The 14,257-nt window shown below is 43.5% G+C and overlaps 1 protein-coding gene across 1 annotated transcript in view; it reads left to right on the top strand.

Annotated features, from left to right (window-relative positions):
- znf385c (zinc finger protein 385C) overlaps positions 1–14,257 on the top strand; it is a 114,135-nt gene that overhangs the window by 33,992 nt on the left and 65,886 nt on the right. The window contains exon 2 of the mRNA XM_041061991.1: positions 5,209–5,538. Within this exon, the coding sequence (XP_040917925.1) occupies positions 5,211–5,538 (328 nt within the window). The 5' untranslated portion in view covers positions 5,209–5,210. The remainder of the gene's footprint in view (positions 1–5,208; positions 5,539–14,257) is intronic.

The following is a 14,257-nucleotide window of genomic DNA, read 5'->3' as shown; positions in this document are numbered from 1 at the left end:
CCAAATGAAGACACAATGAGGCACCACTCTAATTTAGAGTGTTGAACAGTTTAGAACAATGTGTGCATTCATGTGATTTTATTTAATTTCTCAAACCACAAAGTGTGGACACATGTTGATTTAAGCTCCCAACCGAGGGTATTGGTCTTGTGATTGCTTGTGGATTAGTTTAGTTTACTTACAAGGACAGAAATTATAATTAAAAAAAAAAATAAAAAATCAAATATTTATGTTAAGAAGAAAAACTCACAAAATAGGATTAAAAATGGGTCTGCTGCTGACTACCAGCTGCAATGGGCCAACTGCACAGACAGGACACCAAACACTATCGGTCATAACACCTGAGCACCGTGTGCTGTGATAGAGAGCACCTGAAAACCACTTAGCAAGCGAGCAGAGAATTTGGAATAGGTACCTAAAATTAATGCATGTATGGTTGAAATCATTTATTGCTTTTATATCATTAATAGTGTTAAATAACCCCCAGTTTCAGCTATGTTCAAATGAAGTGGTGTCAATGAAGCTCAGCTGACGCACTCCCACGGGGCTGTCGGAGTAAAAAAGATCCAACCACCAAAAGACCAAAATTCTTGTTCTTCTATCTTCTATCTTCTCTAATACCCTCTGTCTAATACCCTCTGATGTGTGCACTAACCTTCACAGGTTGATGCGCACAGACACACACACACAAACAAGAGTACCTACACACACAAATGCAATGCAGCCTTGGTGAAAGGATCAGTGTGGTGCTGTATAAATTTCCCCATGTGAAACAGTTTTGTTTTTTTTTTGTTTTTCCTCTAGGACACGCTGGCACACACTCATGCGCAAGCGAGCGCGTGCACACAAGTAAACACACATACATTCAGAACAAACGCCCTCCCTGCGCGCTGCCAAAGAACTGCTGCAAACAAAGATTAGAGAAAACACATCAATTTATGTGCCACTGCTTTTTATTTACTCCGGGGCTCGGGCTCGAGGTGACAGGGGCTGCAAACACTCGGTCCTGGCTTTCGACTCCCGAGCCAGCCACACAGTAGCTGAAGCTTCTTTTTCAATAATCACACAACTGATTCCTGTATAATTACACTCATTAGGGAACCGTAGCCTGGACTTTACATAATCAACACTGATGCACTGGACACAAAGACATGGCGCTTCAAAGACCCTTGGCCTGTTCTGCAGTTGCAGTAATGACAATACTCGAGTAATGACAATAATGATACTTTGATGATGCCAATTATACACAGGTCTTTGTGCTCCCTTCACCAATCTCTTTCTCCTTTTCCCCCACTCTCACTTTTCCATGTGTGTCCTCCTGTGCCTCTGCCATCACTGACCCTATGTAGTGAAATGGCCTGAGCTCTGGTTGATTTTCAGGAGAATTTTGATCCTCACCGCTCTGATACATGTCAGACAGGGAAACAGAATATCAGTCGTATCACTGTCAAGGTGGCTTTAATGGTGAGGAATTCTAACAATTGATAGTTTTGCATCCAGCTGTTTAATCAGGAGTCTTTTCCTCTGGCTACCTTTTCCCTTTCTTCATGCATATGTATCTGTCTGTCTCCTCTGAGGCAGTGTCTGCATAATATGTCTGTGTGTTCTGACTCCTGTGATGCTTGTTGGTTTAATTTGAATTTCATTTTTTTGTTGATTGTGTTTGCTTGTATTTCTGAGGTCAGTCCATGTGCACTGGGCAGCAGAGGTTTGTGTTTATTTTTGCATGTTTGCTGAATTGCGTACTCCCTGTTTACAGAATCCGAGGGCAACTAATGTTTGCGATCGTGCATGCAACTGTACTCATGGATGTGTGTGCAGTCCACACATGTGCTTGCGTCCTCCTGACAGTTTATATTATATGTAGTTGTGTGATGCGCACGAGAATCTCTGCGTCTCATTGGCTTGCGCTCGTCGGTGTCCCCCTCTTATCAACGTGATTTAGGAGCCGCTAACATGCCTGCAGTGTTTGCACTGGTCCATCTGGAGCCCAGTTTCTGCCTGCATCAGGAAGAACCGCCGTCCCCTTTGCCAACTCTGGCCACAGTGGATGGGAGGGGGTGCTCTTCGAGGTGGGCTGGTGGTTAGAGCTGGTTTGAGCTGGGGAAAGTGCTATAGTATTTCAGGATCAGTGAGCAGCAGACACAAGATCATAAATAGAGTTTTTATTGCTGAGCTGCTATGCTGGGTGAGCCTGGGTCTTTCAGCAAGATCACAGCAGTGACTGATGGTTCCCATGTGCCAAGGGAGGAGTGTAGACGGAAGGGGGGCACATCAGACAGCGGAAACAGCAGACATGGCAATGCTGGCAGAGCCTCCTCCCCTCCCTCCCCTCCCCCTGGGTTACCCTCTGACAATCGCCTGCCCTCTGTCAGCCTACAAATCTCTGTGAGCAGACACAGCACGGGCTCTTGTCTCACGCAGTTTCAACCAAGGGCTAAAAGAGTCTTCAAAGTCTCTGCAGGCCATTCAGTACAAAACACACTCACATGTGCACAGGTGAAAGCTGTAAAAACCTTTTGGTCCTGGTGAGCCTCCATCCAGCAGATGGATTCGCAGTCACTGTACATAAAGGGAACTTGTTTGTTCACTCCAGGTACTAGTTAAGTGCAGGACATTCAGGGTACTAGTTTTATAGAAATGTCCTCAGGTATGGCGTCCATTCTCCAATCAACAGCACTGCTGCACCCTTTATAGACATGATGCAAAAAGAGCATAAAACTTATTGGAGGTGTTGGACTATGATTTTTTTTGTAGTCCAGTTTTTAAAGCCCTTGAAAACTTGGCTTTAAATGTTAAGCTTTCTTGGAAAACATTAAATATTCGTGACAAAAATAAGAAACAATCAGAGTAACAAACATTGTTTATTAAAAGTGTAACACTCAAAACCTCAGCTGGTGTGGTCTGTTTGGCTGTCAGCAGATTCGTCAAACCAGCTGGAAGACAACAGAGGAAAAAAACAGCAAAACTGAAATCTGGAATAACCTCTGCTGTTCTAACTGTGGCAGAAAATAGAGTGTTTATGTACACAGCTGATTGAGAAAACAAGTGAAGATCTTTCAAATCTCTTTAAAGTGAAATCCAAATTGTACCGGACTTGATGCAAAATCGTACATTTAGTCTTTAAAACGTTTAGTTACAAAACACATTTTCACTGACCAATAGATTTGAAATATGAAAGAGTTCTCCTTTAGTTCTAAAACAAAACAAAAAGTGACTCACATTCAAAATGCAGATGTGCAGCAGGTAAAAATACTTCCCTCTCTGCACTCTGCCCTGTTTTAGTGTCACGCTGCACACACATCCGGTGAGGGTCTAAGATAAGCTTTATTTACTGGGAATAGCACAAAAAACAAAAATTACTCTTAGAGTTCAGAGCTAAATGTTCTGTATTAACGATGATGTCAGATCTGTGCCAGACTGGTCTCTAGTCTCTTTTTTTTTTTTTTTAATTTCCCAAAACATCTGCAATTATCTAATATCCGAGTGTTAGGATTGTTTTATGTTCTAAAACAAACTGACTCTTGATGCAAGATATGAAATGTTCTCTAGGTCTTCATTGAGGGTTTTGTTTTTACAACCATGCTAATTTGGGGTGGGTAGCTGAGTAGTTTGGCAGGAGTGTGAGGAGGTTGCGTGGTTGAGGACCACAGAGATTTTTTTCATTCGGTGCCAGAGAGCAGCATTGCTCAGAGCTTTTGAGAAAACATCTGATGGAGCCTCTTGAGTGCTCCCAGATTGGCAACATGAATAGCAGCTTTCATAGAGGCTCCTTGCCCTAATGTGTTTTCGAGCAGTGTGTATGTGCCCACATTTTTGTGTGAGTTTTTTCATGCATGTAGGTATGTATGCATCATAGACGCCACTTGACTTTGGTGTGTGTGTGTGTGTGTGTGTGTGTGTGTGAGCGGTTTCAGTGTTTACGCAAATAACTCGAGGCGGAGGCAACAAGCCAGCAGCAGAAATGCACAGCTGGGTGTATTTCAGGGACTTTTTCCAATGGTGATGTCTCAATCCTTCACAGAGCTACTGTAGACCTACCTTTTCATTTATTTATAGAGACAGTAGCTGCGTATGAAACAAACAGCGCTTCTCTGTGACTGCCTGTCCTGGGAAGGTTTCTTCCCTGACCACAGAGCTCTGCTTGGAAAAACTGAGGTGTTCAAGGAGCAGCCTTTTGACAGAAATGTATTTGCTTGTTTGTCTCCTTTCGATCACTGTCACTATCACTGTCCTGCTCTCCTGTTCCCACCACCACCACCCCCACCCCCCCATTTCCATCAGTCGGGGTTTCTCGGGTCTTTATAGCCTAGTTGTACAAACGTAATAGAAGGGAGAAGTGTTCCAGCTTAAGCTCTCATACGCTTGTATATTTAATGCGTTTGCCATTACTTAGTTGTAGCCGTAATTCAGCTGTTCTAATTTGAACTTTAATGTCAGCAAACTTCATCAGAGATGTTTCATAAGCCATAGACTCCCAGTTGTTTTCCTGTCTGCCTATCTGATCCAGGCACCGCTTGGCTCACAGCTACTGCTGCAGCATTTTGGCTTGCAGGGCTGCACAGACAGCAAGCAGACATGGAGTCATCACAAGTGAAACAGCTTGACAGAGGGGCCTCACTGGTCCTCAGAGAGCCACACTGCAGCACTCTGTCTCCCCCAAGTGGTGTGTCATCGCACCCCAAGACCACCGCCGCTTGGACTCCTCTCTGTACAGTGTGATCATGTGTGTAGTTGTGCCCGGTCTCTCTTTTTGGTGTTTCCTGATGTCTTCATGTGCGCGTGTGTGTGTGTACAGTGCAGGTGTCACTGTGTTTGGAGGGTGCTGACAAGCAGACAGGAGTGGGGTCAGATTCCACACACTCCTCTGCAAAGCTTCAGGAATCAGGGGTATTTTTGCCTGTGTGTCCCCAGTGGCTATCAGGTTTTAACAGGGTGGCTTTGTGTGCTGGGTGAGTCTGGTCAGACCAGGCTTGGGAAAACGATACCTCCAGGACACACGGCCTCATTCTGTATCACGCCGCACTGTGATGCACATCTGAACACCGGGATGCTTCGGAAAGGGAGGGAGGATCTGACGTGTTCTGAAAACACTTAAGAGCATGGTGTGGTCATGGGGACACCTTAGCTGTAAAGTGGTATTTCTCATGTTGTCACTCTCTCCTGTGCTGTCTTCTATATTCACCTTGTCCTCTTCTTGCACCACAGGTATGAAACGTCCATTCAGCCCATCAGATCTGCCGAACAGCGAACTGGACAGGAGGGGCTTTGGTGCCGCGCTGGGAGTTCAGATGGACGTCGAGCATTGCTGCGAAACCCGGGATGAGGGTGCAGTACCAGATGAGCAGTCACCAGGGGGCGCCTTGCCTTCTGCACTCTTAAAACCCAAAAGGGAGAGGAAGCAGCGAAGCTACACCTTGTGTGAGGTCTGCAACATCCAACTCAACTCAGCCGCACAGGCCCAAATTCACTATAACGGCAAATCGCACCAGAAGAGACTCAAGCAGATCAGCAATGGCAAGATACCAAGCAACACAGGTAGGCCTGCAGTGCTGCTGACTGACCATTTCTTTGTTTGTTTATTGTTGCTAAATTAAATATAAATGCAGAACATTGGATGAAGGGCTCTGCCACTGGATTTTGTAACACTGTCTAGCACAATGGGGCCATGCAGATTAACAGAATCCCACACACTGTTCACAGCACACTGTCACCAGCCTCTGTGTGCCAATCCCCCCTACTTGTATTCAATAGAAGTTAAACAAATTGGATTCTATTTGCTGAAATGTGTTCAGACAGAGCCTTGGGCTGAGGACACACACACACACAAACACACACACAAACACACGCATGCACGCACGCACGCACGCAAGTGGAGCAGAGCTGAGTGAAGTCAGAAAGTGAGAAGCTAATTAAGTGCTGGTTGTGTTTGATGGTTGTGCTCCTGGGAGTGATGCGGCTGGAGTGAAGTTGAACATTTTGTCATTCTAGTCACAGCCTCGATTAGGGCTCTACTGCAGGGGAATCGGTCTCTCAGTTAAGTTTGACTTGTTCACACTCCTGGTCCCTCCTTTGGCTCTTTCTTCAGCCTTTGCCGAAAGGATGCACACAAAACAAAACTCTTTAAATGCACGTGAAAAGCATGCAGACGGACAATAAGCTCACATACGCCTGTAAATAAATATCATGTGTGGATCTTCAGGTCATCTGAAGACTGAGGTGTTGCTTAGTTTGTTCTTGGCACTGAGAAACATGGTGCTCATGTCCCAGCACAGCAGGTTTCTGAGCTGGAGGACGTCTGTCTGTCTGAATTAGCCAATCACATGGCTTACATCTGCCCTCCAGAAATGAAAACTGTCAACAGCCAGCAGGTCCTCGTAAATAATTTGTTCAGATGCATGTATGGTTTCACGTGTGCATCTGAATGTGTGTGCGTCTGTGTTTCTAAAAGGGCTTGGCAGAGTTTCAGCCAGCACCGTTTGAAACAGGCATTTTCTCCCATCAGGATATTACATTTTTCAAAGGACATGGAATAATCTCATCCCAGTGATAGATCTGTACGATTAAATGTTCAAGCCCCTGAGAAGATATGTCTGAGGTACCAGTGGACTGAGGCTCAAGGAAGTAGATTAATTCAACAGTTTGATTTCCAAGGCAGCGTATTTCCAAGGGGAGCATATGTAAAGTCAAGATATCCTAGACCAAAGCACTCAACAACCAACTTCTTCAACATAGCTGATCAATAGACAACAATAAGAGTTTTTTTTCTGGTGGTATTCTTAATGTAGCATCTGAAGAAGGTTTCTGCTAAAGACACTCAACAGTGTTCGATTAAATAAAGTGAATAAGCAGCTAAGTACATTTTTTAAATACTGTAATTCCCTTTTGCTGGTGTGTGAGCAATGCTCTTGGAAGAGCTATTTTTAAAACCCATTGTAGAGGCACTGGAACAGTTGCATAAAGTTACAGATACAGTACATTATTTGTCTTGATGAAATTGCATGAGATGATGATTTTGATAGTGAAGTGATCCGAGTATCATCTTGCGATCTCAGTGTAGGCTGCAGGGTGAAGCAGTTTCTTGAAATAATATTTAGATCATTTTGATTTCACTTCTGTTCTTGCTGCTGCTTTGTGGAGACAGGGAAGAGACGAATTCTGAACTTTGTTTTGTGTTAAGTTTAGATTTGGTTATGTTGTGCGCGGTTGTGTTTGCTGTGTTTTTATGACACAGAGTGGTGTAAAGCCAAGGATAATGATCAGTTTCTCTGTGAAACTCCTGGCAAGAGATGGATGAAATATTGCTTGTGTCAGACTACTCTTAGTTGTAGGAAATATTTCATTATAGTAAGTGAGTACACTGTAATTCAGTGTATTTGCGGTCACACATTGTCGTCTGGGGATCAGTTAAATTCAGGCTTTGTTCATCTACTCACCACAAAGGATTTTTTCAGCACTTCTATGAACAATGTGCCTTATATGTACATCAAATTGAGATTATTTGATCTAAAGCCCCCCAAACCCCCTCCAAAAACTCACTGCTGAAATCATTTTACATTCACAAAACTGTATTTTGTTAAAAAATCATTTCTGTCTGTTAAATTCAAGAATGATTAAAACTGAGATTTTTGAACGTGCTGACACATGATTGTTATCTGACTTTTCACAAACATGTCCAACATATAGTACAGCAATATCCAGAGGCTGTCTCCTGGTGTCTGAGATTCTTACTGGGTTTTGTCAGAAGTCAGCATGAGTATGAAATATTGATTTGATTCTGGAGTTCCTAAGGAATTAGTTATGCGGCAGTTACGACAGTTGATCAAATCACTGCTTTAGCTGTGCTTCATCCGACAACAGACTCACAAAAACCAGAACAAAGACAACACATGGCTCCACTGAAGCAGAAATTTAATGATCACAGGGGGAGAGGAGTACGTCATCAACAGCGTTTGTCAAAAATGTAGATGTAGCATTTTCATATTTGCAGAGCAGAAAGAGCAGGAAAAAGTAAGATGTTTAAATTTTGTCAATGTGGGCAGGAAAACTTGTTCTGAAAATGTCAGTGTTGACAGAAAAACTTTCAGCAGTAAACAGTGCTTTTAGATTTATCTCCATCAGTTTGGTCAGGGCCCGAGATCAGCTCATAAGAATGCCACATACTCTGAGCTGAAAATTGGGTTTTAGCATTTATACACAAAGTGCTTCGACCCTCCATTTTTTGTGAGAACTTCTTCACCCATGAGTCTAGAATTTCCTAGGGTTTGAGTGATGATGGGCTCAGACTTCTTATTGTTATGTGACTTCCTTTTTTCTTTGTTTTTTCTTTCTTTCATTCGTTCATTCGGGAACAACTGCATATCATGGACCAATGCCACATACCATGACAGCCTACCTTTCAGTGGACGCCTCGAAACTCAACAAGAAAATATATTCAAAACTGCACAAAAAAGAACATAACAAAGTTGAACAAATTGCCCACCAGGCGTGGGCTGGAGGTGTTCTCCGAAACAAGACATAAATAGCACACACCCTGCAACGGGGTGTTGTCCTTTTTAGCAGGCAGCCGGTGAAATGGAGCTGACTGACAGGCTGTTCTAGTCTAACAAATCAGTGAGTTTACCAATTTCATGCAGTAACTGAAACACTTAATTTTCACCTCTTTTTCCACCTTTTTTTTTTAAATTTATTCCACAAACAAAAGACTGCACACTGACTACATCAATCCAAAGTAAAACATTTTACGGTTCTGAAACTTTTTTATCAGACATGTTCTTGACTGTTGAAACACATTTACAGTGGCAGGAAAATGGCAGGCTCCTTTGTTTTTGTCTGTGTCCTCTGTGCTGCTTCTTTGGATTACAAACTGAGCACAGACTGGTCAGTTACACACACACACACACACACACACACACACACACACACACACACACACACGTCAGCAGTCAGCTTGCTGCCAGCTGGAGTCTTTGCTGAATGCAAACTGTTTGATCATTCAGATCATTTGTCATCACTAGCATTTTGAGGTGTGCTTGGTGTGCCAGGGTGCTGAGATGGAGCAGACCAGCAAGCACGTTAGCAACTTCATATATTCTTTAATATACCGGGAAACTCAAGTTATACGCGCAGGGCATGGGTTGTCTGAATTCCCGGTTTTGGTACACTGCTGCAGGTGATGCAGACCGCATATATATAAAAGTTTGTGGATGTGTGTTTATGTGTTGTGTTGTGTTGTGTAGTGTAGTGTAGTGTAGTGTAGTGTAGTGTAGTGTATGTGTGTGTGTGTGTGTGTGTGTGTGTGTGTGTGTGTGTGTGTGTGTGTGTGTGTGTGTGTGTGTGTGTGTGTGTGTGTGTGTGTGTGTGTGTGAGGCACAGGGCATGCTGAACTGTTGTGGTGTGCAGATTCTCTCTGACATGCAGTCACAATCACACAGCCTTATCTCTGCTCACCTTCTGCTGACTCCCCCAGGCAGCCAGCCCTGCTGTGTCCTCAGCTTCACCACAGCTTCTCTGCGGTGTTTGTGTGTCTGTGTGTGTCTGTGTATGTATGTGTGCATCCTGCATGTCTGGTTCAGATATTTTTAGAATTCTTAAATGCTGCAGTGTCTGTAACCTGTGCTGTGGAAACATAAATACGTGCTTCGGTGCATCTGCGTATATGCTGGCCCACATATGTTTAGTAAAGGATCTGTGTCTGGTATAGATGCTGTAGGTTTATAGATTCCATGAATAAAGAACAGAACTTTGTTTTTTTTCCCTTTTAAATCAATGTGTTCGTGTGTGTGTGTGTGTGTTTCTCCCAGCGAAGCGTCTCCATGTCGGCGTGCGTTTCCCTCCCTCTCTGCTTCACTGAGCTGACAGTGGGTCCAAGCTCTTTTTTTTTTCCTCTCTCTCTCTCCTGTCTCCCTTCCTTCCTCTCTCTTCTTCCTCATCTCTCTTTCCTTCTGGCATGGATGTTGGACATGTGGCACTGACAGTCCTCCTAAAAGATGAATGTGTTAGTGATTAAGTTGTTTCACTCTGTTATCATGGAGGATAATATGTAGAGAAGCAGATCTGGGTTCAGAGAAGGCATCCAGATGCTTGGGTGACGATGTGAGTTCAGTTGCTAATTTATGCACTGTGTGCCCGTTTATATGTTGTAATGTTTCACAGTGAGTGATATTAAAAATACACTGTGAATGCCAGCCTACTTCTTTATTATACAATCAAGGTGGTAATGACTTACTGATGTTAAAACATTCAACATAAATTAGCCGTTTTTTTTGTTTGTTTTTTGTTTTTTAACAATTAGCCTGAAGGAAAAAGGTCTCTTGAAGATAAAAAATAAATAAAACTACTTTAGAAAAACAAAACAACTGGTAGAAAGGAGAACTTAAAGTATTTTTAGGTTGTCATGGTTCTTTTATGCCTGCTAATGTTGGCTATATTTCATCCTGTCCAACAAGAAAAACAACAACATTGCTTGCAATATTTCAGTGCCATAGCAAAAATCTTTAACCAGACCAAGAACCGCTGGTGGGTAGATATTTTACAGATGTTGTTGTTTATTTGAAAAATGCCTTTACGTCACTTGCATAATTTCCTCACCGATAAAAAGCATCCTTCCAATTTGCAGTACTGAAGGCAATTCAGCCAGATTTTCCACTCAACCTTTCTAATTCTGCTATACATTATTATTTGCATAAAAACACGAAGCCCAGGTGATATGGATGACTCATATTTTCAGTGTAACTTCAAGAAATTGAGTCCAGATGCTGTTTCTTGTTCTTCTTATCTCATTATATCGTTCTCTCTGGGAACATCTTGCACGAGATTTCGCCCTCGCAGCGAGGCCCATGTCAGTTCGTCACATGTGTGATGTGCAGCTATAGTCCACCCAGACGTCAGCACAGAGAGACGTGTCTTTACAATAGTAGTTTGTTTTCTCCAGCTCTGGTTATTAGTTCTACAGAGTTATCACATTAACTCACCTGTGAGCTTTGGTTTGTAAACAGCAGGGAACTCTTAAGTGTGTCTAAAGCTTCACTCTTAGCTTGTGTGCACTGCATGTGAGCATGCAGTAATGCCGTTCTCAGGGGTGAGTCTGGGAAACCGCGGACTTCCTCTGACCTACCGGTGAGCAGCAACGAGTCCAACTCTCTGAGGGAGACGGGATTTAATCCTTTATAGCATTGTTATTAATTTTGGCCAAGGACACGCAGCCAGACACACCAGAATATAGAGACGAACAAATAAAACATACTGCGCCCCTGGTGGAACTGTCTCCTGCACAAGCACGTAATCTCCTTCACACACACACACTGTTGAATTGTATGGTGCTGTAAATCGCCCTCTTTTTCAGAGCAAATGATCAAATGATGATGGAAGGGTATGGAGAGAGGGAAGAGAAAAAGGACTGGACAGTGGACAGCAGCCTGGCCTGATATGACCCCGCAGAGCCTCATGTGGAGCTATAAATCTAACAGTCTGACTACACACTGTTTGCCTGTGTGTGGTTGTTTGTATTTTCCGTTGTGTTAATCTTCCTTAGCTTTGTGTGGAGGCATAAATGTGTCATGTTTGGATGTGTTTTCTGTGAGACAGAAAGTGAGAGGAGCTGAGAGAAAGAGAATTAGCTTTTTTTTTTTTTTACATCGTCCTCCATATCTCATTTTCCTATAATTTGTGCATATTTTTTGCCGTGTGTGCATTAGTGTATGTATGTGTAATGTGAACCTCCTCTTCATGGTTAGTCTCCATCATGGTCCCTGTCTGACTCTATCTTTCTGGCTCTGTTTTAATAAAGCGTGAGGAATTGGATTAAAGGCAAGGATTTTCTGCATGAATGCATTTGCGCATCTGCGTTTTATTTTTGTGCTGCCTTGCCATTATCCTATTTTTTCCCCAGCGGAGTGAAATGACTTCTCCTTCCCCACGCTTTTGAACATACGTGTACATATGTTGTTGATGTGTGGTGTTTATGTAGTGATCTTGGTCTCTCCTCTGATCCTCGTAAATTGGTGTGTGCAGCCTGTCTCTGGTTGGTCTATTTGATGTTTTCATCTGTTTGTCAGGCCTTTGTACTGTAGCTGCTGGTTGATGGCTGAGTCTAATTCCAGGAAACACTTGCTTCCACTTGATGTCATTTTATAGTGCAGGCAAACATTAAAATATGCACAAATGGTAGTGTTTATTTATAAATAAATGAGAACATTTAAAAAAGAAATTACTCAGAAGCCAGTGAAGGTGTATCAGAGATTGCAGTGATCTTAATAATAATATTCTCAAATAATTAATAATGTAATTTCGTTACTTAACAATGTTTTTTTTCCTCTGTGATGTCTTTTCCTTTGGTGGAAAAATGTGTAAATCTCCTGAAATGTGATGTGGCTGTGGGGTCCTGCACTTTGTTCCCACCCCTCCACCTCGGTTCACCCGGCTCGCTGTCCTTCTCTTCTCCCTCCTCTCCGCTTTGCCCCAGGGTGCGCCCCTCTGTGTGACTGCAGTTCAAACTCTGGGAAAAGGTCGGCAGGCGTACCGGGTTGACACACAGGGCCCAGTGGAGCGAGAAAACATGAGGAGCGACGCTTATAAGGCCACAGGGAGAGGGGCGCATCTCACAGAAATCATCCGATGTCTGTGTTTACCCGGGCTCTGACAGGTTGACTGGCTCTGTCTGTGGAGAAGGCCAGGCAGATCTCACTATCAGCCCTTATCTGGCCTGTCTGATACACAAACCCATATTGCCACAGCTGCCTCAGACATATCTGCTAAATAAATTGAACTGTTTGACAGTTTGTTAAATGTCAAAAAATATCAGTCAGTTTCAACAGTATTTTGTGAATTCGGTCACCTAGCACGGCCGTCCCTTTGTCTTTCTCACTCGCCGTTGCCTTCGTTCCCTATCACTGTGTCCTTTTTTTTTGTTCTCAGTCTGAGTTAAATAAAGTTTAACTCATTGGGCTTTTCATTGGTGTAAAAGCATTAAATCAGTGTGTACATGTTAAAATGTGTACTTTCCAGCTCCTCCAACACACACTGAACATCAGGAGATATATTGTACATTTTCAAAGAGAAACAACAAAGGTACAATGTGACCTGATGAGTTTCTCTCTCTCTTTCTCTTTTGGCCAATTCTGCTCTCTTCCCCCAGCGGCACATCGCAAAAAAAAGGCCCATAAAAGGCTTTCTTTCTGGGCAGAGAAGAGTCCCCTTTAACCCCCCCCCATCCCCCACCCCAATCTCACCTCCACCTTAGCCATCCTCTGAGCCCCATCATTACAGGCCTTTAGAAGGGCTAAATTACAGCAGAGTGACTTATTACCAGCTGTATCCAGGAACGGGATGGAGGTTAGTGAGGGAAGAGGTAGGCAGGAGCGAAGGGGAGATAGAGAGTGATAAAGCAGAAGAAGGAGAGGAACAATGAAGATGGAGGTTCTAAAAGGCGAAGGATCACATCAGCAAGACTGAGGTAAAGGGAGAGGATAGAGATTAGAAAGCAGATTGAGCAGCTGGCTTGAATAGAGAGTGGGTGGCATGTGAGAGAGAGAGAGAGAGAAAGAGCAAGAAGCAGACGTAGACAAACACTGTCATTTACAGAGCGAGGCTGGGCCTTGTGCTAATGGACACATGATATATGGCCCCCGAAAGTTTGCTCTGCCTCACAGTTCCCAAAGGTCACACGTCCCTCCCATCCTTCACAGCCGCTGCCTTGCCAACGGGAGCAACGCACTATGGGATGCCAGAGCCATCTCTGCGGAGGGTCACTGAATTTTTGTCTGCCAGCACTGGGATGTTAGAGCATCATTTTTTGGAATTTGATATAATCTCATGAGAGCCCTTGTATCACATCGAATGAGTGGAATCAGCGGCAAAGTAGTCTGACAGCGCTGGAGCATTTGCTAGTGCGCAGCATGGTGGACCTCCAGAGACCCTCGCTGTGTCGTACATGAAACTAAAGTAGACAAGCTTTAGTAAACAGATGTAAACCCGGTGGAATGGGACGAGAGTGAGAGTGGGAGGAGGGCACGAATGATGCACCAACAAACGCAGAAATAGACATCTCACTGGCGTAGGTGACAGCAGCTTTTCACCAAACGCACTCACAAAGGCAAAACATGTACCATCACATTCTTGTGCTCGCATTTCACACTGAGAAACAAGCATATTTTTCTGTTTGTACCCAACTTAGACTAAATCACGTGATAAACACATATTTAACACACACTGTGCATGCAGCAGGATACACAGAGATCCAGTGGGGTCAGTCAGATGC

The sequence above is a fragment of the Toxotes jaculatrix genome, chromosome 18 (assembly GCF_017976425.1).
Source record: "Toxotes jaculatrix isolate fToxJac2 chromosome 18, fToxJac2.pri, whole genome shotgun sequence".
NCBI lineage: Eukaryota > Metazoa > Chordata > Actinopteri > Toxotidae > Toxotes > Toxotes jaculatrix.
The sequence above is the reverse complement of the archived record's forward strand: the minus strand, read 5'-3'. Positions and strand labels throughout refer to the sequence as shown.